This window comes from Carettochelys insculpta, chromosome 2 (assembly GCF_033958435.1).
Source record: "Carettochelys insculpta isolate YL-2023 chromosome 2, ASM3395843v1, whole genome shotgun sequence".
Taxonomy (NCBI): Eukaryota; Metazoa; Chordata; order Testudines; family Carettochelyidae; genus Carettochelys; species Carettochelys insculpta.
In genome coordinates this window covers 185,882,729-185,908,353 of record NC_134138.1, presented here as the reverse complement: position 1 = coordinate 185,908,353, position 25,625 = coordinate 185,882,729, and the positions used below count along the sequence as shown (strand labels likewise).

The 25,625-nt window shown below is 41.7% G+C and overlaps 1 protein-coding gene across 2 annotated transcripts in view; it reads right to left on the bottom strand.

Annotated features, from left to right (window-relative positions):
- ELMO1 (engulfment and cell motility 1) overlaps positions 1-25,625 on the bottom strand; it is a 504,510-nt gene that overhangs the window by 338,185 nt on the left and 140,700 nt on the right. For both annotated transcript variants that reach the window (XM_074988098.1, XM_074988096.1), the window contains exon 6: positions 6,066-6,235. In XM_074988098.1, coding sequence (XP_074844199.1) covers positions 6,066-6,235 — 170 coding nt within the window. The remainder of the gene's footprint in view (positions 1-6,065; positions 6,236-25,625) is intronic.

Below are 25,625 nucleotides of genomic sequence, written 5' to 3'. Positions count from 1 at the left end.
TCTATCTTACCCTGTCCTGTCCAATTCACCTCAATGAGCCGTGAATATCAACACTTAACTAGGGCCATTTAAATGCTGATGTTTTTAACTATGGGCAAAGTAAGAAAAAGAACACTTGAAATCTGTCCTGGGATTGACATGGCTACAGCTCCACTGCACACAACACTGAAGGCAAGGCATTTTAAAAACATGATGCTTTAGTGCCTTCCTCTCTCCTTTTCCCCCAAGACCTGCTCTTCGCTCACTCCTCATTCTTCAAATTGGGCTTTTCTGGTTATACACAAAGCCTAGGTTGGAGAGATGAGGAAATAAAAAGGAAAAATTGCAAGTAGGAAGCAAGCAGTGAAGAACAAGAACAAAAACAAAAAGAAAAAACAGACTTTCCTGGTGTGCAGAAATTGTAACTCAAAAATGGACATTTGGCTCTTTTTTCTCTTTGCTTGCACTCATACATCAGTATTATCGTCTGGGTAAACGATGGTGTGGTTTCCTTTGGGAACACAACAGACCAGTGGCGTAGAAAACATTTTCCCATCCAGTGCTATCCAACAACATAAACAAATCCTCATGCTATCTGGTGGTTTAGATGGGATTGAACCACATTTTAGACGTGTTACCAAATTGGGCTCTCAGTTGGACTTTGTGGGACTTGATATTGTAAGATATGCTTTAACTGTGTTTGGAGATTCCTACGTTTCTGACTGATTTTATTAAGTATGGGAGCTGTGATGATAATGCTGGGGCTGGGGCAGCATGCAAAGTGCCCCCCAAATCCCTGGGCACACACTAGAGAGAGGCACATGGAGCAGCCAACCTCTTTGACTGTCTTGGGGCTGCAGCAGGCAGGGAGCCTGCCTGAGGGCCCTGGCAGGGTGCGCTGGATGCAAAGACTTGTTGGACCAGATCTGGCCTGTGGACTTTATCTTGCCTGCACCTGCTGTATCTCCACAGAAAAAGTATGTCTGACTCGCTTATTGGAAGATTTCCCTCTGCTTAAAAAAATAGCATGAACAACAATTTAGAAATCAATTCGGTTAAATGTGGTCTGGCTGCATTTGTGATTTCCAACTGTGAAAAGGCAGAATTCCTCCAATACAGAAATTGCAGCAGCTTTCTTCCTCCTCCATTTCTATACACTGATTACATCCTGATTCACATAGGCCCGGTCTACGTTAAAGTTTTGGTGGCATAATTATGTCAATCAGGGGTGTGATCTCTGTCTGGCATAGCTGTGCTGTCAAGAGCTACTACTGCAGATGCAGTTATATCATTATCAACAAAAATTTTATTGAGCTTATTTCATTCAGTGGGAGCTGGCTGGAATAAAACTATAGTGGGAAAGCTACAGTGAAATCCAGATCCACAGTAAGAGCTCTTCATCAGTATAGTATGCCAGTATATGAGCACTTTGCCAGTGTAGCTGGAGTGGACCAGGCCCTAGATGTAACACTAAAATAAACTCAGTTGCTGCTGTGTCTTATCACACAGCTATCCTATGTTGTGGGCAAGTTCTCTGGCATTGTCATTTTTCTTATGTGCAATTCAGAATACTCGCTATTTGCAATAGCAATGGAAACTGCTTTAGAATCATGAGGTCAACACAGTTGTTTCTGGCACAAAGACAGGACTGCCAATAGCAAGCATTCAAAAAAAAAAAATCATGCTTTCACCTTTCTAAAACCATGAGGATTTATTTTAAAACCACATGGATTTTCCAGCCATATAAAAATGGGGTTCTTTTTATTTGCCTTGTGAGTTTCAGCCATTGGAATTCATGTGTTCAAAGGTTTGTTCTGCATCTACACAGTCTATATCGCAGGAATACCAGTCCTGGAACTTTTCCTTGCAACAAGGCCCATTGCCAACTTTGTCCACATATCTGTTCGGGAGATACCATCACTGGACCTAACCAGGTTATTCACAGAATCATGGGCACATTCTCATGTTCCTCAGCTAACATCATATATGCCATCATGTGTCGTCAATGCCCACATGCTTTCTATATTGGACAGACTTCCAACCTTCTTAGACAAAGAATTAATGGGCATAAAACAGACATAAAAACACTCCTGATTCACAAACCTGTCAGCCAGCACTTTAATGGAGTGGACTGTTCTGTTAATGACCTGAAAGTCTGTGTTTTACTGAAGAGGAATTTTCACAGCAATTTGAAAAGAGAGGCTGTTGAACTCTCTTTCATATTCAAATTCGACACATTAACATGTGGTTTGAACCAGAACGGCAAGTTTCTAGCGCATTATGAGGGCTCTTTTACATACTTTGCTTTATCTAATTCCTGACCCTCCCCCCCCCAGCCCCTTCTGCCCCTCTGCTCTCTGATTTGCTCACCTTGATAATATTTTTCTGATTTGTCAACCTTGATTACTATTTCTGGTTGTCTGTGCCTTAAGTATTGAGTCTGTTCTGGTATGGTTATGATCTGAAGAAGTGGGTCTGTCCCATGAAAGCTCATCACCTAATAAATTATTTTTGTCAGTCTTTAAAATGCTACTGGACTGCTTCTTTGTTTTGAAGCTAAAACCTTGTCTTTTTAAATATGGAACCTGAGATTCCCGTGATTTCCTTACTTTATTCCAGGAGCTAGGACTTTAAGAAAAATACCAAATGTCATGACATTTATGATAAGCCAGGAGCACTAGCAACACCGGTGCTGTTTGCTAAAATATTGATTCTGGCATAGATTATGGGATATAGCCCAAGGGAGTGGTTAGTGGGGAGAGAGAACCACATGTTAGAAGGTACAGTGAGGAGACTGTTTAGCTGAGGGTTCAGCTACACTACCTGGTGGATCAACCTAATCATGGTCTATCTTCCGGAGTTCAGTTTCGCACACCTATCAGGGATGCACAGAATCGAGCTATCAGGGGTTGACAGTCACTTCCCTGTACTCCTCAATCTGGCGAGGAGTCAGGGAGGTCAGTGGGAGAGTTTCTTCCATTGACCTCCCACAGTGAGGACGGCCAGGTAAGTCGACCGTAGATAAGTCAATTCCAGTTACACAAGTGTCATAGCTGGAATTGTGTATGTATGTGAGATCAACATTAAGGTCTACTGCAGACCTGGCCTTAGATGCAATCTCTCTTTAGTCAGTTTTGCTTGTTTCCCCAAATATAAGGGTACACATTTTGCACCAGCTATTAGGGCAGCTCTGAAACAGTAGAGGTGGGGAGAGAGTGGAGAGTGTTCCATGGTCTTCCTTCCTCCCTTCCCTGATTTCCATGTCCTTTTCTCAGAGGGAGAACAAAAGCAAATAGTCCGTTGACCCTGTATGTCAATTCTTGTACATTAAGATCAGGAAACCTACCTGCACATCCCTCTGTGGCCATGCACAAATTAGGCTCCTTGTGAAAGATAATACAGTAATTCAGCCTATTACAAAATGCAACATACTGGATGGAAACTGCTCATTTAAGAAAAAAATACAATACAATAACTTTCTCTGACATATGAAAAGTCTGAACTCACTACTTGTGTATGCATGAATGCAATCCTTTTCTGTGCATATAGGCCCAATGTCATAGAGATGACAACACCAGGAAGCCCAGCATTTGTAATCAGCATTTGCTTGTTTGGGGGGAAAGGAGGATGAAGTAACCATCTGCATGTTAAAAGCAAATACAAGAATGCTTTCCAATTTCTTGACTTTGTTTAATAAAAATAAACAACATGCAGCACTCTCCGAAAGCCTGAAAGAGCTGAGCATTCTTACTGGAGCAAAACCTCTACATGCCAGCTGCATCAAACAACATGAGTCAGATGGACCCAGGAAGTTACTAGCCTTGCTACTGCTCCACAGCTACTGTACAAAAATATTGGTATTGACCAGATACACTTGCAGCTTCATTAGGGTCCTATCCACACTATGATCACACCGTGACTAGCTACCAGATTTTAACTTCAGCACACACATTTCTTACAGCCCTTTCATTCCAAATGGTGTGGTGATCAAGGAGGACATCTTGTCAGTGTCATGGTAATTACAAAGTATAAAAAGTATTTTTTTAAAAAAACAGAGGAAGTTGCAAAAGTCTCCTGAATGTGAATTGTCCAGTCTCAATTCACCAGAGAGTATGGCTAGTGCTACACTCACCCCTAGTGAAAGCAGCTTGATGCAAAAAAGCAATCTCAAAAATGCAAAATGGCTGCTTATTTGCATATCTGAGTGGCTCATTTTCACATTCACAGCAGAAAACAAGCAGCAAAGGTGTGGTTCTGCCAGCCAATAAAAAAAAAAACCCTGTCCCCACCCAGCCCCTTATGCCTGGAAAAAATCAGAGATAAGGGGTTGCTGACAGAGGGGGCTTTTGCCCACAGAAGCATGTCTTCACTGCTTGTTTTCTGCCACAAATGTGCAAATGAGCTGCTCAAATATGCAAACGAGCAGTCATTTTGCATTTTTGAGACTACTTTTTTTGCATCAAGCTGCTGGCACTAGGGGTGAGTATAGCACTAGCCGTACTCTCTGGTGAATTGAGCCTGGACAATTCACATTCAGGAGACTTTTTTGCACACTTCTTTACCTGCACTGATATAGCTACCCTGTAGCAAACCCTTAGCGTAGACACGATATGCCAGTAAAAGAGTGACTTGTACCAGTGCAGCTTATCCCTGTTTGAAAGCCCTGTCAATGAAAGACACACTTTTATTGGTGTAGTAGATCTACACAAGTGCCCGGCCTATGCACGGAGATAAGGTAGGTGAGATAATATCTTTAACTGGGCCAACTTCTTGGGTGAGAGAAACAAGCTTTCAAACTTACACAGAGCTCCAAGTAAACTTGAAAGCATCTCTCTCACCAACAGAAGTTGGTCCAGTAAAAGATATGACACCTCCCCCATCTTGTGCCTCTAATATCCTGGGACAAGAACAGCTGAAACGACACAACACAGCCTGCATATTCACATGCTTGAGTTTAACAAAGAATATGCAAGGACATATTTAAATCATTTTAAGCCTGGCTTATCTTGATTTTGCATAATTTGGTCACTAACCAACAAAAGCTGAAGCAATATTAGCCAATTTAATAAAAAATGTTGGAAAGCTGTTTTAATGACACCAGTACAGCTTGTATGCATAGACCAGCTTAGGATTTGTTCCTGGGCATGTAAACCAGTGCATTGGATCTCCCATATAGGAAGTCCTTATGCCAGTGTAAAACTGCTGCTAGGGAGTGCAGAATGAAGTCCTTTGTATTGCTCAAGTGCTGATCTTAAAAAAACAGTCCATGTAGGCACCTTTCACAGCATCTGATACAGCAAAGCATGATCTGTATAAAAGTATCTTTCATCCAAAGGTCTCAAAAGCCCATTACAAATAGCAACTATTAAAAGTACTACTTAACAGTGTGATGCTTCAGCTGTTGGGGTATGGGAGTGTATTTTGCTGGAACATCCAATAACTACCTCAATTGTATACCCATTGGAGTAATTAACGAAACTCACAGTTACTTAAATATAACAGGATAAGGCCACTTCACATGGTAAAAATGATATGTTCCAAGAGTGTAAGAAAGTCACTTGTAAAAATCTTTGAAAATCTTTTGAAAATCCCATGAAAAATGGAATTAAAATTAAAAACATAAAACTAAAGGAACGAAAAGCAAGGGAAATTTATACTATGTATCAAAAAGTATAAATTAACAAAAGTTATCAGCTGTTACTATGTAAAAGACGCCTTGAGATCAAATGTTTAATAAATGAAGCTTTTTATTTCAGGATAATAAAGACCACATTGATTCCCATACTTTATGGCACAGAGGTGACTTGTGACTTTCTAAACTTTTGTTTATCCTTTGGGGAAAAACAGGGGTTTGTTTGTTTTTGTTTGTTTTTTTTTTTTTTAAACAGGGCTTCATTTGATTGCACATACATTGTTTCGGTAGCAAAGGACTGTTCCAACACGTTTTTGTTCTCTTAATGTATTCGATTTAGAAAGTGAGGAGTGTTTACTAATACTTCAAGCTAAAATAGCGTGTGTAAGAGAAAATGTACATGCACACATAAAAGTGGTGGAAACAAATGTTACAGTTTAAGCAAAATACTTACTCTGTGCCACTTTCAACCATCTGTGTTAGGAGAGAGATGCCATCTAGATTTATAAATTCCTGGGCAAATGTAACATCTCGTGAGTAACTGGCTAAGTCTTTCAGTGCTTCTAACTTGGCATCCATACTAGAAGACTGAATCCTCTCGTGGAGCTGTTGTGCATTTTGACCCTTATCAGAGACAAAAAAAGGAGGGGGGGAAACACATTAAAACTCCCTCAAAACCTTAGTTACAAATTTACATATGATATACTGGGGCCCTATAAATAGGACAATGACAAGTTTGTTTGGTTTTTTAATCTACATTTATTTTATTTAACACACTGTTTCACCACTATGAAAACAAAAATATCTTATTCTTCTCCAGATATGATGCTGAGGGCACATGGTCCTGATTTGTGTTCACTCCACTCCTGTCCCTATCTTATTTACTTTGCATTTTCTCAGTTTTTTATCCTAGTGCTTGTATTTCTAATGAACTTGGGAATGATTTCCTCCTAAACTATACGTTATCACATATACAACTCATTTCAATACAATTAATAATATCATATTCATCAATAATTAGCTGTCTAATGAGAAATAATGTGACATCTGATGAGAACCAAAAAAGAGCTAAAGGGACTTTTAAAATTAATTTGTCCAGAAGCCATGCAAAACTGTTTTGCATAATTAAGTAAATCCATTCATCTCACACTTGCAGAAAATGCTCCCAGAATCACAATTGGCTTGGTACAATGTCCGAAAGCTTGATCTAACAGCAAACCAATCTTTCTGTTATTGATAGGTTTTCCCTTGCTGTACTCAGAGGCTCATAAAATTAAATTTCCCATATCACGATTATGTGCACTGACTGAAGCGTGACTCTCAAGCCACATACTATTTGGAAACTGAATCAGTGGTAAGGCCTGGCACAGTCAGTCATTCTCTTTCATACTGTATTTACACTAGCTCTGCTGAAGTCAGGCTGGGGGAGAAAGTAGGAAAACATGAATTAGTTCTGACAATTTCTTTGGTATAAAATAATTATTCTATATCTGCAAGGACAATGACATTCTAGTGAGTGTTGTGAATATTCAGGATTCAAGGTATAACTGAACAGAAGAGACTGTATAACTGAACCGAAGAGACAAATAATATGTACTTTATATATAAGGTTCTACTCATGGCTCTCAGAATGCTTGATGAACATTAATGAATTAAGCTTTGAATACCTCCTCCACCCCCACAGCCAGGAGCAAAGGGAGGGTCATTTTTATCCATTTTGCAGATGAGTAAATTAAGGCACACAGAGGTTACAGGATTTCCTCTAAGCCATACATGACGAACAGATCCAGGATACCACAACTTCCACATTAGTCATAACACTGGCATTTCTCCCTCTGCTCACACACGCTCCTAAGCCCTCCAGGAAAGCAAATCATTTTTGCTAAGAGGAGCACAATATTCTTTCAAAAAGGTTGATGCTCCACCCTGGAGCATCTATTGGAAAACCCTTATTGCTTCAAACAAAACTTCAACAGTCTTCTCCTACCTCCCCACAAGCCATCTTTCACAGAGGTATTCCTGCTCTCCCCAAGCCTGGTCTGCACTCAAAATTTCAGTCAGCTTACAGAATGTCTACACTATGCAGCTTTTAGTGACAAGGCCATGTCAAGACAGTCCTGTCACTAAAAGTCAGCGCACATGAACACTGTGAGTCAGTCCTTTTGCTGACAAAATATTTTAGCCCTCACAAGCAGCTTTCACCTTGTTAGCAGGAAAGTGCTCCTGCCAACAAGGCAGCCTTCACACTTGCTGCTTTTTTCATTTAGGGTGCAGGTGGTTTTAAACACTCGTCAATAACAGAAGTTTTGTCAGTCAATTGCACGTGTAGATGTTGCCTGATGAGCAGCAATCAGGGTGTGTGTAAAACCCATACCCCGTGGGCATCACAATTAGGGCAATCTAAGCCCCTGGCACTAAATGGCTAGTCTGACAGAAGCATTCTTCCATTGACTGAACTAATGGTTCTTGAGCAGGTGGAGTTACTAATGATGCAAATATTCCTGCCATTGCTTTAATATGCATATACACTACCAAGTTATAGTGGCATAATTACAACTGCACCACCATAACTTGCATAATGCAGAGAAGCCCTCAGTCTTCTTGGTTACATCTAAGCTACAGAGATCTTTCAAAAGAAGCCCTTATGGAAGATCTCTTCCAAAAAAACATCTTTGGAAAGAGTGCATCTATACACAAAAAGGCGGATCAAAATAGTGATCTGCTCTTTTGAAAGAGAACATCCACACAGCCTCTGCTCTTTTCAAAGACTGGATCAGGGAACAAAAAAAAAGCAGACCCTGAGAGGTCTGCTCTTTCGAAAAAAAGGGCCTGTGGAGCGTCTACACGTTTTCTTTAGAAAGAAGCCTTCAAAAAGGGGAGCTCTTCCGGCAGAGTGATTTCAAAATGGCCGTTTCTACATGGTGGCATGCTAATAAAGGGCCCGAAATATGCTAACGGGGCGTGCATGTAAATTCTCTGTGCCTCATTAGCATAAGGTCATGTGATTTGGAGTCCAGAAGATGCTCTTTTGGACTCCAAATCGTGTGACCCTATGCTAATGAGGCGTGGGGAATTTACATCCATGCCTCATTAGCATATTTCGGGCCCTTTATTAGCATGCCACTTTCTTTGAAAGTGGCATGTGTAGAAACAGCCAACGAGTGTTGCATGCTTTTGATTTACTTTCAAAAGAACACTTTTTGTGCACAGACACTCCATCGGATCTTTTGAAATAGTCTCCTTCCAAAAAATCTTTCAAAAGAACTTGCTAGTGTAGACAAAGCCCATGATTATTAGAATATCTGAGAAGGATGGCCAGCTGCCAGCACAGATGTTTGTAAAGCATTAATATTTCTCAGAAGAAATTTAACTTCTGTGGGTAAAGATGTTACCCATCTTTAGAATGGACATTTTAGAGGGTCTTCAGGAGTGCTACACCAGCTCCACTGAACTCATTTTGAAAAAGGTTTCAGTGACCTCATTAAGCATGTTAATGAAACAAACCACATTCAAAATCTATTTACAAGACCTTCACTAACACTGCAGAAAGAAATAACCAACAAATGTGACAGTGGTTGTCAAACGCACAAGCCAGGATGGTTCGTTGGTTGGCTGAAAGGGGCTAGATGTCGTAACTGTGCTTTATTAATAGTGGAAAACTAGACTAATGGGCCACTTACACAGCAAAACTACTCTGTCTGGGTGGTGTCACATGACAGCTTAATACTATCCTGACCATGTCTTTTAGGAGACTTGGTATCGGACCAAGAACAACAAGAAGTCCTGTGGCACCTTACAGACTAACAGATATTTTGGAGCATAAGCTTTTGTGGGCAAAGACCCGCTTTGTCAGATGCATGAGTGGGGGAGTGGTTTCAGAGGGATATTTAACAAGTGGGGACCAAGAACAGTTACAGAAACTTACTGCAGCCTTGTAAAGTTTTGCCAGTGACTACAGGGGGGCCAAGATTTTACCATAACAGTTCTATAACATGGTTACAATAATTTGGTCATTTCTATACCTGAAGCCAAGCCATGGTGAAACCTAGCTATGACTTAATTGTAGTTAAACTCAATGTTGGCTATGTAGATGGGAACTTAGTCATATCCTCAACTACATTTTTCTATGCCACTATTAAAGGTGAACCAGTAACAGCGCAACAGCCAAAGAATTCCTGGAAAACAAACATGGATGAAGCTTAAAAAGACTAAGGTCAAAGTTTCCAGGCAGTGGCACCTATGATACATAAAACAACCCCACCCTGACATCACTGGGTGACATCAGTTACCCTTACATTCTTCCCGTCATTAGGAGAGAGAGGATCTGGTACTGGCATGTTAGATCTTGAGGAGAGAGAATACAAATATTTTTCTCAGCAAAAATACTAGTAATTTTCTCATGTGATATCCGGCCAAATGTAATGATGGCTATTGGCAATATATGCCACATGGATGAAAATGCTGCTGCACTGAATAACACGTAGTCCTCAAAAGTCTCTTACACCTTGTTGCCAGAGTGCTCATGTGTTCCCTTACAGAACACAGTCTTGTTGAACAATGCATTAAACTGACACCCAGATAATGCACGCTGATGGATTTAGCAGGGTGCTCTTTTAATGATTTTTAATCCATCAATGGATGGACAGTTGAGAACATCACTCATTAAGGACAACAGAGCTGCTGCCACGTGTCTGTTTTTGTTAAAATATTATCCAGGTATGAAAAAATAAATAAATAAAATAAAACCCTTCCTGAGAAGTATGAGCGAAATTAGCCACATCATTGCTGCTCCAATAACGTGTATTAAAAGGTCTCCAGGTTAGAAGAGGAGGAAGAGAACAGGAAGCTTGTAAAATGCACACTGTCAAAAGCTGGAGTACTTCAAAAGGCCATCAAAAAGCCTAAAATAATCTGTCTAGCCCTGTCTGACATGTTCAGAGGACAGCCTGGATAGGCTGCACTGTCTCACCTGAAGCCCTCAGAGACAGCCGTGCATGGGAGGGTCAAGAATAGCCACATGTCCCACTTCTCTTCCCACATACCTGGGGGTGGGACACATTCACATTAGAGAACTAGAGCAGAAAGTAGCACATCATCACGCCACCATGGGGCCCCATGCCAGCAGCTACTCCAGCATGGGTGTACTGCCCCCAGCTCTTCCAAACTGCTCCTCCTGTGATCTGTAGGAGAGACAGCCAGAGGACAAGACTGGGGGAGGTGAGTGGGGCCGCTGGGCAGCTAGCTCCATATTCTGCTCCAGTCACCACTGCAGTTCCCAGGAGAGACTGGGCCACAGAGCTCTTCAGGGAACTGCAGCAGCAAAAGGAACACAGGGTGAGGGGAGAGGATGAGGAGAGTGCAGGGGGGCCAGGGTGGGGACAGGATAGGAAGAAGTCATATGTGGAGGTCACATGCAGTGTTCACGCTAAGCTGTGTGCTTTTAAACGAGATTTAAAAGAAATTTAAATGTCACCCACAAGTAGGTTTGTGTTTCTCCTGGTTGTGCACATTCACACATGCCTCGGTGCACACAAGAAAATGTATTTCACACTTGGATGGAAAAAAGTTCACACGGTTGGAAGGGATTAGAGGAAGTATTGGTCAGATGGTGCCTCTCCCCTCCCCGCAAACCTTGTCTCTCTCCCAGGAGCTGCGTGACATCTTTAAAATAAATTGTATATATATCCAAGCTGGAAGACTGCATTAGGTATCTTTGGAGGTTAGGAACTCGCAGCACTGTCCTACAAAGGATTTCCATTGACTGCTATAGATAAACACACCACTGCATGCTGGCAAAGAAGAATATGTCTCACTCTGTATTTTTAAATTTTGCAAACAATTAATACAAACTTAGGGAAGTGGACAACCTTCCACCTGGGACAGAGGCTGCAAAAATTCTGAAACTAGATGGCCTCAAACGTTAACGAGTTTAGGTGAAATGATAGCACTACTGACTTTGATAGCAAACTCCCAGTGATTAAAGGGCAGAGACCCTTTTTGTTCTATACAGTTCCCTGTAAAATGGGAACCCAGTCCATGAATGGCTCAAGTGATAGAGGCAAAACTCCCACTGATATCAGTGGGATACCAGTTGCATCTGACGAAGCAGGTCCTTTCACGCAAAAGCTTATGCTCCAAAATATCTGTTAGTCTATAAAGTGTCACAGGACTTGTTGTTTTTGAAGATACAGACTAACTCAGCTACCCCTCCAATACCGATATCAGGAGGGCCACAGTTTTACTCTTTGCCCTTTATGACATAACTTAAACATATACCCTGTGTCTACACGAGCCCCTTCCTTTAGAAAGGGGCATGTTAATGGAAGGGTTCAAAAGATCCTAATGAAGCGCTGCAATGAATATGCAGCGCTTCCTTAGCATAATGGCAGCTGTGGTGATTCGAAGATAGGAATCAGATAGGAAGATAGGACACCAGATAGGAAGAAGGAGCTTTCGAAAACTGGGTGGGTCCTTTCGGAAGGTCCCGTCTCCACGGGCTGCACGCAATTCGAAAAGCCGTACTTTCGAATCACTGCAGCTGCCACTATGCTAAGGAGGGTGCTGCATATTCACTGCAGTGCCTCATTAGCATCTTTCAAACCCGCTCATTAACATGCTCCTTTCTAAAGGAAGGAGCTTGTGTAGACCCAGCCCTAGTGAAATACAACATGGAGTACCTAATTGTATGAACAAAATCAGAATGCCTAATCCTCCTGAATTAACCATGTGTTCAGATCATTAAGGACAACAAGCAATCCTGTGGCACCTTAGAGAGTAACAAATGTATTAGGTCATGAGCTTTTGTGGTAAAATCTACTTCATGCACAAAAGCTCACAACCTAACCAATTTGTTACTCTCTGAGTTGCCACAGGACTGCTTGTTGTTTTTGAAGTTACAGACCAACACTACTCTGATGCCCCTCTGACACTTTAACCCATTAAGGGACAATTTAGAGTATTTTAAAACAATCAGTGCTAGGGAATTCAAGGTTTAGGCATCAACTTCATCCATAACACAACCTATAATGTTCCAGAAAATAGTGGATTATTGGATATGCTACATAATCTGCATTATATGCAAACTAAGTCCAATATACCACATAAAACCAACTGGCATTTTTACTCCAACTTAGAAATGAAATTCAATGGTTAATACCCATGCAGACTTCAAAATGGTTATGGTTTGTATCATAATATGTACTCAGAACTTATATGTTCAAAGCTCTGTATAAACATAAACCACAAAAGAACACTGTGAAATGTGTTAGGATCAGCAATAGTCATTTCTAGATAGCAAACCTATGACAAGAGAAGATACTGGTCCAAGACTATGAAAAGTGAGTCAGAGGTAAAAATATTATAAATTTATTGCACAGGCATGGAAAAATATTTTAAGTTTCTGTGCATTTGGTAGCTATCTATTAAAATTATGGAAAGGCACACAACACCTGGGCTTGGGATTTTTTTTTTAAATTTACTTATTATTTAGACACTTTCATATCTTATAGAGCTGGAAGGGACTTTGAGAGGTCAAGTCTAGTCCCCTGTATTTACAGCAGGACCAAAATATCATCCCTAACATTTTTTTTTAAATCAGTTTGCCCCAAGCCCCGACATAGCCCCCTCATGGATTAAGCTCACAGCCATGAGTTTAGCAGAACAGTGCTCAAACCACTGAGCCATCCTTCCCCTAATCACCACCTTGGAAACTTGCAAAAATGAAGCTTTTACTCTTACCCTAAAAATAGCTTTTTCTTTATTGCATATAGAACAGATACACCAAAATAGCTCACTATAGGGTTATATGGATTGCCAATACAGTTTTTAAAAACGTATATAATTAATTGAAAGATACCAATGAACAGAAACCTGAGCTCTAATTAGTAGCTCCAGTAAAATTAAGATTAGTGTTCACAGAATCAGGGCCACAGGGTCTCATCTCCAACCCTTTATGCACAGAAAACATTGGACACATATGCATAACCAGGGGCAAGAGATAATAAATAAGGATCACCAATCTCCGTCATGTATACGATAAATCAGGGACCAGGCACTGAAAGGAGAAAACAACGAGTCTGAACCTTAAAAAATAAAAACACAGAGGAAGCCGTGCTAGTCTATACACTATCAAAACAAAAAGCAGTCAAGTAGCACTTTAGAGACTGGCAAAATAGTTTATTAGGTGAGCTTTCATGGGACAGACCCACTTCTTCAGACCATAGCCAGACCACAACAGACTCAATATTTAAGACACAGAGAACCAAAAACAGTAAGTAAGGAGGACAAATCAGAAAAAGATAATCAAGGTGAGCAAATCAGAGTGTGGAGGGGTGGGGGGAAGGTCAAGAAATAGATTGAGCCAAGTATGCAGACGAGTCCCTATAGTGACAGAAAGTTCCCATCACGATTTAAACCATGTGTTAATGTGCCAAATTTGAATATAAAAGCCAGCTCAGAAACTTCTCTTTCCAGAAGGGTGCGATAATTCCTCTTCAGTAACACACATACATTTCGGTCATTGACAGAATGCCCCATTCCATTAAAATGTTGACTAACTGGTTTGTGGATCTGGAGTGTTTTGATGTCTGTTTTGTGCCCATTGACCCATTGTATGCTATATTATTATGTATAAAGATCCATGAAGTAAGAGTCTCAGAGGGGTGAGGCATGTTAGTTTGTAGCATCACACACACACAAGTGTCCTATAACACTTTAAAGACTAACAATTTTTTATAAGGTAATGAGCTTCCATGGGTCACACCCACTTCCATCAGATTCATCAAGTAAGGTCTCATAAAAACTTCAAATGTTCTGACCTTGATGGGCGATGTCGCATACTATTTACACTTCTAAACACATGCATCATGTGTAGAAAACTGTAATTGTAATCTTGGTTCACCTTACAGCAGGGAAGGGAAATAGTATGGCAGCAGACTAACAGTTTACATAAAAATAACTCCAATCACCAAACATTTCACAACCCCTGTAAAGACAATGATGGATTGTTAAAAAGTCAATAGAGACATTGAAACTGAAAAGAAAACCCCAGTCCTGGAAAACTAAGGAAAGAGGGAGTTTATTGGGCTCTGGGTAACCAGAGTCCAAGGGAAGAAACAAACAAACAAACAAAACAAACCACCTTCAAACACCCTTAGGAGAACAAGAAATCAGGTGTCAAGTATAGGAGGGGTAGCCGTGTTAGTCTATAAGGTGCCACAGGACCCTTCGTTGCTGTTACAGATCCAGACTAACAGAAAAGTTTTGAGCATGAGCTTTCGTGAGCACAGACTCACTTCATCAGATGCTGAATTCTCCAAGATTTTCCAAGACCAGCATCTGATGAAGTGAGTCTGTGCTCACGAAAGCTCATGCTCAAAACTTTTCTGTTAGTCTATAAGGTGCCACAGGACCCTTCGTTGCTGTTCAGGAATCAGGTGGCACCTTAAAGACTAGTAGTTTTATTATGGTATAAGCTTAGGTACTCTCACATTCTTTTCCCTATCCACCCTGATTTAATTAGCACTGGAGTAACACTCACCTCCCTGTATTCCTATATTGAATAGTAACAGACTAGCCCTGCTAGTCTATATACTATCAAAACAAAAAAGCAGTCAAGTACCACTTTAAAGACTACCAAAATAATTTATTAGGTGAGCTTTTGTGGGACAGGCCCACTTCTTCAGACCATAGCCATACCAGAACAGACTCAATATTTAAGGCACAGAGAACCAAAAACAGTAATCAAGGTTGACAAATCAGAAAAAAATTATCAAGGTGAGCAAATCAGAGAGCAGAGGGGCAGGGGGAGTCCAGAATTAGATTAAGCCAAGTATGCAAAAGAGCCCCTATAATGTCCCAGAAAATTTGCATCCTGGTTCAAACCACATGTTAACGTGTCGAATTTGAATATGAAAGAGTTCATCAGTTTTTCTTTCCAAAGCAGACTGAACATTCTTCTTCAATAAGACGCAAACTCTTAAGTCATTAACAGAATGGCCCAGTCCATTAAAATGTAGGCTAACTGGTTTGTGGATCAGGAACATTTTGATGTCTGTTTTGTGCCCATTAACTCTTTGTCTGAGAGAGTTTGAAGGCTGTCCAATATACAGAGCATCTGGTCATTGATGGCATATATAATGTTAGCTGAGGAACATGAGAATGTGACCTTGATTCTGTGAATAACCTAGTTAAGGGTCCAGTGATGGTACCTCCAGAATAGACACGTGGACAAAGCTGGCAGCAAGCTTTGTTGGAAGCAAAAGTCCCAGGACTGGTATTCCTGCGGTATAGACTGTGGCTATTGGTTAGAATCCTCATAAGGTTGGGAGGTTGTCTGTAGAAGAGAACAGGCCTGTCACCTAGGGCCTTCTGGAGTGTGGCATCCTGATTAAGGATAGGTTGTAGGTCTTTAATAATTCATTGCGGTGGTTTGAGTTGGGGGCTGTAGGTGGTGACCAGTGGTGTGCTGTTCTTGGCTTTTTTGGGCCTATCTTGGAGTAGCTGGTCTCTGGGTATTCGTCTGGCCCTGTCAATTTGTTTTTTTATTTCTCCTGGCGCGTCATGCAAGTTTATAAATATTTGGTAGAGATCTTGTAGTTTTTGGTCTCTGTCAATTGGATCAGAGCAAATGTGATTGTACCTAAGGACTTGACTGTAAACAATGGATCTAGTTATGTGTTCAGGATAGAAGCTAGAAGGGTGTAGGTAAGTATAGTGATCAGTGGGTTTCCAGTACAGTGTGGTTCTCTGTGCCTTAAATATTGAGTCTGTTCCAGTATGGCTATGGTCTGAAGAAGTGGGTCTGTCCCACGAAAGCTCACCTAATAAATTATTTTGTTAATCTTTAAAGTGCTACTTGACTGCTTTTTTATTCCTATATTTGTTTCTTTTTCTTTCAAGCATCTGATGAAGTCTGAGTTGTAACTCGTGAAAGCTTATAACATGATAAAATTGTTAGTTTTTAAGTTACCCCCAGACTCATTTCTGTTTTTGCTGGAAGAGACTAATACAGCTGCCTCTGAAAACTGTTAAAAGAGAAGGGATTTATTATGTGAAAAAGCTATCCAGAAATAGAAGGCCAGCATCTCAGTGGGGTACAGTCCATGAAATATAAGAACCCACTATGACAGAGAGCACATTGGACAACTAATGCAAGTTATCGATTGTCTCTTAACAGAGAAGGGAATTTTATTAATATTGAAGTGTGAAGACCAAGATTGTATCTTTACGGTTACTGTCAGTGAGAAAAAGGAAGCAATTTACACAGTTTCACCACTGATTCTGGATCTTTCTATTACATAAACATTTTTGTTTATTTTTACTTAAAGCATGTCTCTTCTGTGCAGTCTTGATGTAGTGAGCAGACTGATAACTGGGGACTGGATTCACTCCTTTAGCTTGATGAGCCAGAACAGAAAAGTCTGAGTGTCTGGTAGTTAAGCAATTAAGGGAAAAATCCAGGAAGACTCAGGACTAGAATGCTTATTGAGAACATATTGAAAGGAACAACTAGCTTGGTGGAAGGCCCAGAGAGACCTTTATATTTGCAGACTGGCTGCTCACATCAGCACTGAGTCATAGTCACACAGCATCAAAAGGCACCCAAAGTTACAGGACAGGTGATGGTCTCCAAAACATCACGACATTATTTCTGAGGAATTTGCAGGAAAAAATTGTGTTTGTATTTGCACAGAAAAAAATAGTTACTGTACGTAGCAGTGGGAACTTGTATTTGCGCACTCATAGTTTTGCAAATGTGTAACATGCTGTAAATGTTAATGCAGCCAACCTAAAAAGCTACAGAATCATCAGGTTGGAAGGGACCGCAAAAGATCATCTAGTTCAGTCCACTGCACTCATGGAAGGATTAAATATTACCTAGACCATTCCTGACAGGAGGTTTGTAACCTGCTGTTAAAAATCTCCAATGATGGAGATTCCACAACCACCCTAGGCCATTTATTCCAGTACTTACCACCCAGACAGAAAATTTCTCAATGTCCTACCTAAACCTTCTTTGCTGCAATTTAAGCCCCTTGGTTCTTGTCCTATCCTCAGATGTTAACAACAATAATTTTTACTCCTCTTCCTTGTAACAACCTTTTATATACTTCAAAACATTTATCTGTGGGTTCAGGATTCATTCTGTCAAATAGCCAAAACCAACCCCACATCACAAATTATATAGTATCAAGAATAAATATAAAAATCAGTAATTATGGTATAGTTCACAAGCAACCTATATTTGTATAAGACATCAGTTGAATAATTTTGAACAATACCCGAATGTCCAATGTTGTCTGTGAAGAATTCATTAACCGGAACACTTAATTTGTGTATTGCTAATATTTTACCTACTTCTAGCAAAAGACACAAAGAGAAAGTTGTGCTAGTCTATATACTATCAAAATAAAAAATCAGTCAAGTAGCACTTTAAAGACTAACAAAATAATTTATTAGGTGCAGAGCTTTCGTGGGACAGACCCTCTTCTTCAGACCATAGCCAGACCAGCAATGTTTAAGGCACAGAGAACCAAAAATAGTAATCAAGGTGGACAAATCAGAAAAAAAATTATCAAAGTGAGCAAATCAGAGAGTGGGGGGGGGTAGTCAAGAGTTAGATTAAGCCAAGTACGCAAATGAGCCCTTATAGTGACCCAGAAAGTTCCAGTCTCAGTTCAAACCACATGTTAATGTGTTGAATTTGAATATAAAAATTTGACACATTAACACGTGGTTTGAACCGAGACTGGAACTTTCTGGGTCACTATAGAGGCTCATTTGCATACTTGGCTTAATCTAATTCTTGATGCTCCCCCCTTCTGCCCTTCTACTCTCTGATTTGCTCACCTTGATAATTTTTTTTTCTGATTTGTCCACCTTGATTACTGTTTTTGGTTCTCTGTGCCTTAAATATTGAGTCTGTTCTGGTCTCGCTATGGTCTGAAGAAGTGGATCTGTCCCACGAAAGCTCACCTAATAAATTATTTTGGTAGTCTTTAAAGTGCTACTTGACTGCTTCTTTGTTTTGCTAGTAAAAGACCGTCATTAGAATAAAAATTGTCAGGATATGGTGTGTACAATACACATATGAACGTTCACAAACTGAGGCAGATGCCATTCTGCTTGCCGCATGGGAGGACAGATAACTGTCCTTTGCGAATAATTTCACAATACACAATAATTCAGAATGGATCTGAATTGGGACTGGCTCTCATTACAATAAGTAATTTTCCCCTTTAGGTATTCTCACCTTAGTGTTGGAAGTGGGCCATGCCCACTTTGATTGAATTAGCCTCATTAGCGCTGATGCAACACTCCCATCACTGTATGCAGAAATAAATCCCTGCCATCTGAATCTTTCACTAAGTGCAGCTGACGAAGTGGCTTTTACCCACAAAAGCTTATGCCCTAATAAATCAATTAGTCCTTAAAATGCCACAGGACTCCTTTTTGTTTTGCTAAAATAGACTAACAGAGCTACCTCTCCATAACGATTAGAACTCACTGTCCATTTACACTCTCCATCCCTAGAACAGGGAACAAATTGCATAACGGGCAGTCCCAGACAAACTGACATTTCATTCTTATATAAATCCATATGACAGCTCAGTGGTTTGAGCATTGCCCTGCTAAACCCAGGGTTGTGAGTTCATCCTTTGCAGAGGCCATTTAGGGATGGGGGTAAATAAATATCAGGGACAGTGCTTGGTCCTGCCAAGAGGGCAGGGAACTGAACTAGATGACCTGCAGAGGTCCCTTCCAGTTCTAGAAGATGCATATCGCCAATTATATATATATATATACATATATATATATATACACACACACACACACACACACACACACACACACACACACAAAAGAAATGCTGGGCAAGATACACAAGGTAAGTTCATAGAAATGTAACCTTGCACAGGGGAAAAATGCATCATGGAAAACTGCAAAAATTCTGTATCTTCCATACTGGAAGATCTTGAGGAAGATAAAAGAATAAAGATAAATAGGAAAGATGACAACCAAGAAAAATTCAGTCTATGCTCAAGTAACCTAGGAAACAGTGTGTGAGTGTTTTAGAGAGGCAGTGAAGAGAAGCATTATTCAGGGAGAAAATAGTTCTAAGAGAATCAAATGAGACATGAACTTTGCAAACGGATCTCAGGAAACAAAGCAGAAGGTCAAATTCCCAACAGGTCTAACAATTCATATTCTCAGAGCTCCAAAGTACTGAAATTTCAAACAGGCAAGTCATAAATCTGTAAAGGAGATGGTTTATAACAAATTTAGCAATGCCTCAGTAATTACTGCATTGCAAAAATGATACTTAGATGATTTACAGAAAAGAAGCCTAAGTCCAAAAAAGAACAAGCAATCCAGATTTGTGATAATTGAAAGGGAAAACACTATTTATATTTTGGGTTTCAGATGTAATTTAGGGAAAAAAACAGCTATACTGTCTCACTTTCAAGTGTTTCTTGCTGCAGGGAATAAAAATCAGAAATGTACACCTGCAAGTGAAAACACTGTGTAAGGCTGGACACTAGCCCACAAAAATAGAAATTATTCCTCTGTAACCAGAGGTTATTTGAGACATGTGATCCATATCGGAATTCCACAAGTGCACAAGTCCAGAATTTCTTTCAAGCGGTGCCCAACCTGTTGGCTTACATACATTGTAGCTCTTCTTGTGAGCCCAACCAGGTGGTGCTAACATCTCTCCAGTTTCCCAGTCTTACTGCAGTGTACCCGACCCACAGCAGGAGGAGGGAGGGAAGATACTAGAATACAAATAAACAGAGCCTTCTCTCTTCTTCCAAGATTTAGGGGGAAAAAATACAACTGGATGACCTGACTGATATGAAATACAAAGACAGTCATGGGTATGAATCTGGGGTGGAAGTGTAGAGAGACCTTCTGCTGAGAAGGTGAGGCTGCCATAAGCACTCCCAGTTCACTGCTCTTCTTGCCAATCCTATAGCTACCAGAAAAGCCACCTCCCTGCAGAGACTACTCATAGAACATGCAGTCAAAGGGAGACTTAGTGGAAGACTGATGGAACACTTTTGAGATCCCTCTGAAATACAAAGTTCACTACTGTTGGAATCCCCTTCAAAAATATAGTTATGACCAGTGCTTTTTTGGCAGCCCCAGCCATGGGACTGGCTGAGCGGGAGGGGGACTGGCTGAGTACCAGCAACTTTTTTTTTTTTTTTAAACAAAAAGGGCACTGGGATGTGTGCGTAAAGATCATACAGTTATCCACAGGAGGATGGAAAGTGCTGATTGCTGCTAAATTAACCTGCAGGGAACAGCATGCAAGATCCAAAGACTTATGGGTAAAGTAGATACTCTAAAAGATATCAGGGATACCAGCTGGCATTTAGCTGAGTGATAACTTCTTGCTCAGTACACACTTCCTCAATATCAACCATATTTAACAAATGTTCTCCAAAAGCATTTTCATGGAAAGATCACATCCTAATTCAGTACTGTGGACTTGTATCTCACGCCCTACCATATACTTTCAAAGGGCTCACTTCCCTATTTAAAATAGCATGGCACCATGGTGACAGCTACAGTAATTTCTTCTTGGTAAAGCAAGTTTATGAAACCATTAGTATATTTTTAGCTGTATGTAGAATAAGGGTCTCATCCATTTTGCAGCATTACACAGTTTACGCTTGCTCTTCATCATGTCTCCTCCTTATGTTCAGTTGTTCTCATGTGGACACTTTCTTCTTGTTTCCAGCTATGGCCACTCATTGTTCCAAGACAAACAACGTGGGCTTAGTGGTAGGGTGATCATCCGCCCTGTATTAGGCGTAACCATCCCCCCAGTATTAGAGAGCCAAAAAGGCATCCCAACTTATCTTTTAAATGGGACCAATTGTCCCATATTTGGACCTCCCCGGTGACCTTTCCCTGGGCTGGCTGGAGAGTCGCAGGGCTATTTTTCCCAGCCACCAACATTTTAAAATGTACCTCCCTGCCGCTGCACCACTGGGGTGCCACTGCCAGCCCCAGCCTTGCTCAGGTGCCTGGCTGGGCTAGAGACAGAGCTGGGGGGCAGGAAAGTGGGGGCTGGAGTGGGGGAGCTGAGGCCACCGCATTGCAGGTCTGGGGCCCCCTCACCCCCCAGGGGCTGGGGTGGAGCCAGAGCTCTACTGCAGCTGGAGCCCTACACAGCGTAGGGACAGAGCCCACCACAACCCCCGCCATGTCACGGGGCCAGGGCTGATGACCCCTGGACTTCCCACTGGGCCAGAGCCCCCTCTCCTTGAGTCCTGCCACAGGGCTGAGGGGGGGCCTGGGACTGGAGCCCTACTAGTGCGGCCATTGCTGTGGACTTGGGGCCAGAGCTCTGCGTGCCATGAGAGCAGAACCACCCCACTCCCAGCCCTCACTGCGTCACAGGGCCAGAGCCTTGAACTGTGGGGGGCTGTGCCCCGCCCCCGGACATCTCGCAGGGCAAGAGCCCCCCCTTACTAGAGCCCTGTGCACCATCGGGCTAGCGCCACAGCCCCTCTGAAGTCTGCAGCACTGAGCCCTGAAGAATCTGCTGCAGGCTTGTTTCTCTCCCCAGCCCCAGGGAGCATGGGGTTGGCGTGTGGGGTCTGGATAGTAGGGAGGGCTCAGGAGCAGGCCGGGGATGGGTGTGTGGGCTCTGGTGGGGAGGGATAGTGCAGGAATGGGCTGGGGTTTGAGCGGGAGGTAAAGTGCAGCAGTAGGTAGGGGGTTCTGGAGAGGGCTGGAGGTGAGAGGTCTAGGTGGGAAGAAGGGTGCAGCCATTGCCTGCCACAGGGTGACCATCAGTTCCGTTTTAGCCAGGACAATCCCCGCCCCCAGGGTGTCCCATATTTACCCTAGGGGAATATGATCACCCTACTTAGTGGGCCCTGAGCCCACAGTCTGGAAATCTCTGCTCCATCTACCTTAGGTACTTACATAGTGCCCTTTACCGTAGTACCTAGAAAACACAAAATTGTCTTCTGGCACGGATAGACGGAAAGCATTATTCATCTGTACATTTCAAAGAGTATAAAAATGCCATTCACTAACATGGCAAGCCATTCACACCTCAGCCCTTCGAAAGGATTCTCCAAACCACAAGCACAGTTTTAAAAATTGTAGAAAAATTGAAAATACATACTGTAGTTGGATAAAGAAAAAACAAATAGAAAGTATCCAGGCTCCAAGATGGAAAGGCATACCTCCTCAGCTACCCTCTCTCATCAGTCACCCAATGGGGCAGTCCCTCCAACAGGAGGCTGCTAGTAGGTAATCCTGTTCTCTGAAACAGGCTTCCAGGTTGGTTAGCTATGGCACAAGCTGATAAGAGAATCAGGCAAGACAAAGCGGTCTCTTCCTGCATCATCTTTCCTATTATGGGTAGAGGATGTTAACAAATGTAAAGTTGGTTTTGGCTTGGGGGCTGTATTTTGGGTTTCACAGAACACTGCAGTTACAGTTGGTCATTTCTACAAGTCCTCTGACCTGGAGCAACAGTGAAGATTTGGTTGGTGTGGATTTTAACACTAATTAAATTGAAATTGATGGACTAGGAAGAATTCCATTGGCTTCCTCAGGCCACTGCATTCAATGGCACATGTACTTTTTGAGGAGTTATGCAGAGGGTTTTTGTGATACTGTCTGTTGACACATCAGCACAGATTTCACGGGATTACATTATGGGCAAGAGGGATGTCAGTTCCTGCTTTTCAGTAGGATAGACATGGGTTTGGAGCTTGGTTCCATGAAAACCACAGAGACTGGGAAGTGTTAAGAAAGTCCCCCCACCTCATCTTTTCGTGACGCATCCCAAGAACTAGATTCATAGAGAAGCCTAAGCCACCCTAAAAGGCCCAGGTAGTTTCCTAGGTATCAGACTGTTTTGGATTGCAAGCCATGATACTGCTTGGAAGTAAACCAGGCTCTTGCAGGGCCTTGTTTTTAAACTGATGTTAAGGTTTGGGACTGTGATACTGTCAAGCTGAGTATGAAAAAAAAAAAGGCAGGACAGATCTGTACCTTTTTGCCTTCCCCCTTTTTTACTTCTGCCTAAACAGATCATCTTCTGAGAAATTGTACTCTCATGGAACAACTAAAGTTCCATTTACTTGCTCAAAAATTCAGGGGTCCATATGTGTCGTTGTGGAGCCCTTTCATTCCCCATTTCTACTCCAACATATCTTCAGACTTTACTATTTGTATGCCCACTGTCTGGTAACCGTAAACATCAAGCTGGAGGGGGTGGATGTGAACAGAGAAGTCTGGATGACTTGGTGAATTATTAATAAGAGACAGAGCTGTTCATTTCTTTATATAGATTAGAATCCATACTACATTTTCCAAACCTGAAAACTCCTAAGCCGTTCACTGGCCTATGTAAAATGAATTAATGGTCTCAGAATATCTAGTAGATAGATGTTCACTGCACATACCTTCCTCTGTAACTGGGACCCCTCTCAGCAGCCTCATCAGAAACCAAGGACTTGAACGGGCAGAACCTTTTTCTTCCCTAGATTTCAACCCACCAGAATAAAGGGAAATCGCTTAAAAATATATTGCTTTGCCTGGGGACTGAAATTTCCAGAATACTGCCCTGAATCTGAGGTGGATACCCCAACCAGACAAATTCTGATAAGCTGTTTCAATAATACAGTGCACTAGTGAGGAAGTATGGAGAAAGAAGTATTGCTGATTCCCGCACTGCAGAAAAACAAGCTTTCAGTATTGAATAGTGACAGAGATGTAGCAGTACAACTGAGCGCCCCAAAAAGGGTCATGATGGGGCACCTCATAGTTTTCATCCACCCACCTTAGAGGAGGTAGGTCCACTAAGGCAAGCCCAACCAGCCACAACAGCAGTTCTGCCATCCCGCTGGCCAGCCAGAAGCCACACAAGCAAACCAACAAACTTCTCAGTTGCTCTACAAGCCCAGATCAACAACCCGTGAAATCAAGTGAGGGGGTCTTAAGCCTGTTTCGCCAACTCTACACAGATTCTTCTGGGGCCCAAAGGATCCAGCCCCAGTCCCTGGTCAACATATACCTGGATCTTACCCAAATCACCACGCTCTCCAATCCTTTTGATCTAAATGTCTAAAGATTTATTAATTAAAAAAAGGAAGAACAGATTTAGAGAGAAGAATTACATGCATCAATCACAACTACTAATGCAGGCCAACAGTGTTATTTGCTGATTCTTGAAAGTCTCTGAAAGTTCATTTCAGTTTACATAGTTTCAGCTACTGTAGCATTGTAGATCTGGCCCGCTGGCGTACGCATGCTGGGACATGGGCCCTTGGAGATGGGCACAGGTACCCAAAGGACAAGAGATTCAAGATGGAGCCTGCTAAGTCCAAACCATTCTATCTGTCCTTGTGCTCAGGGACAAAAGCCCTTTCTTTGTCCCTTGAGGGTCCACCAGCACCAGACTTAAGTGGGCTGTTGTGACAAACTGCCATTGGATGAATCCCAAGAGACAGTCTCAAATTCCTGAAATGGGCCTGTTACTTTGTCTCAGCCCAGTCACCTGACTAGTGGGCTGCATTCCATTGACAAGACCCAAGTGTTTGAAATGTGGATTTGATATCTGAGCACCTGTTTCCACCTAATTATTTAGGCCAATGTCCTGGCTGGGGCTCAGTTCACATCTATTGTGAAGCTTAGCACTAAAACATTTTCTAATACAGCTACATAGCTAAAACCTACAACTTTACCTACATAACATAATACAGACCTATAAGTAGCAGACACAGATTTAGGGCATCATCAGCTTTCATTTGACACCTCACATGCCCCCCTCCCAGCACAATACTTGCGGCCAACAGATATACTGGACACTTAAAATGGCCTCCATATCCAATATAAATATCCAGTCATGTGACAAGAGTACAGAAGACAGAAGTACCTCCCAGTATCAGCGTCAATCCAGGAGCCCCAAGCTAAGGACATAGCAAATGAGTGAATACCTTCCCAGGGCTTTCCATTCAAAGTATGGGACATAGTAGCT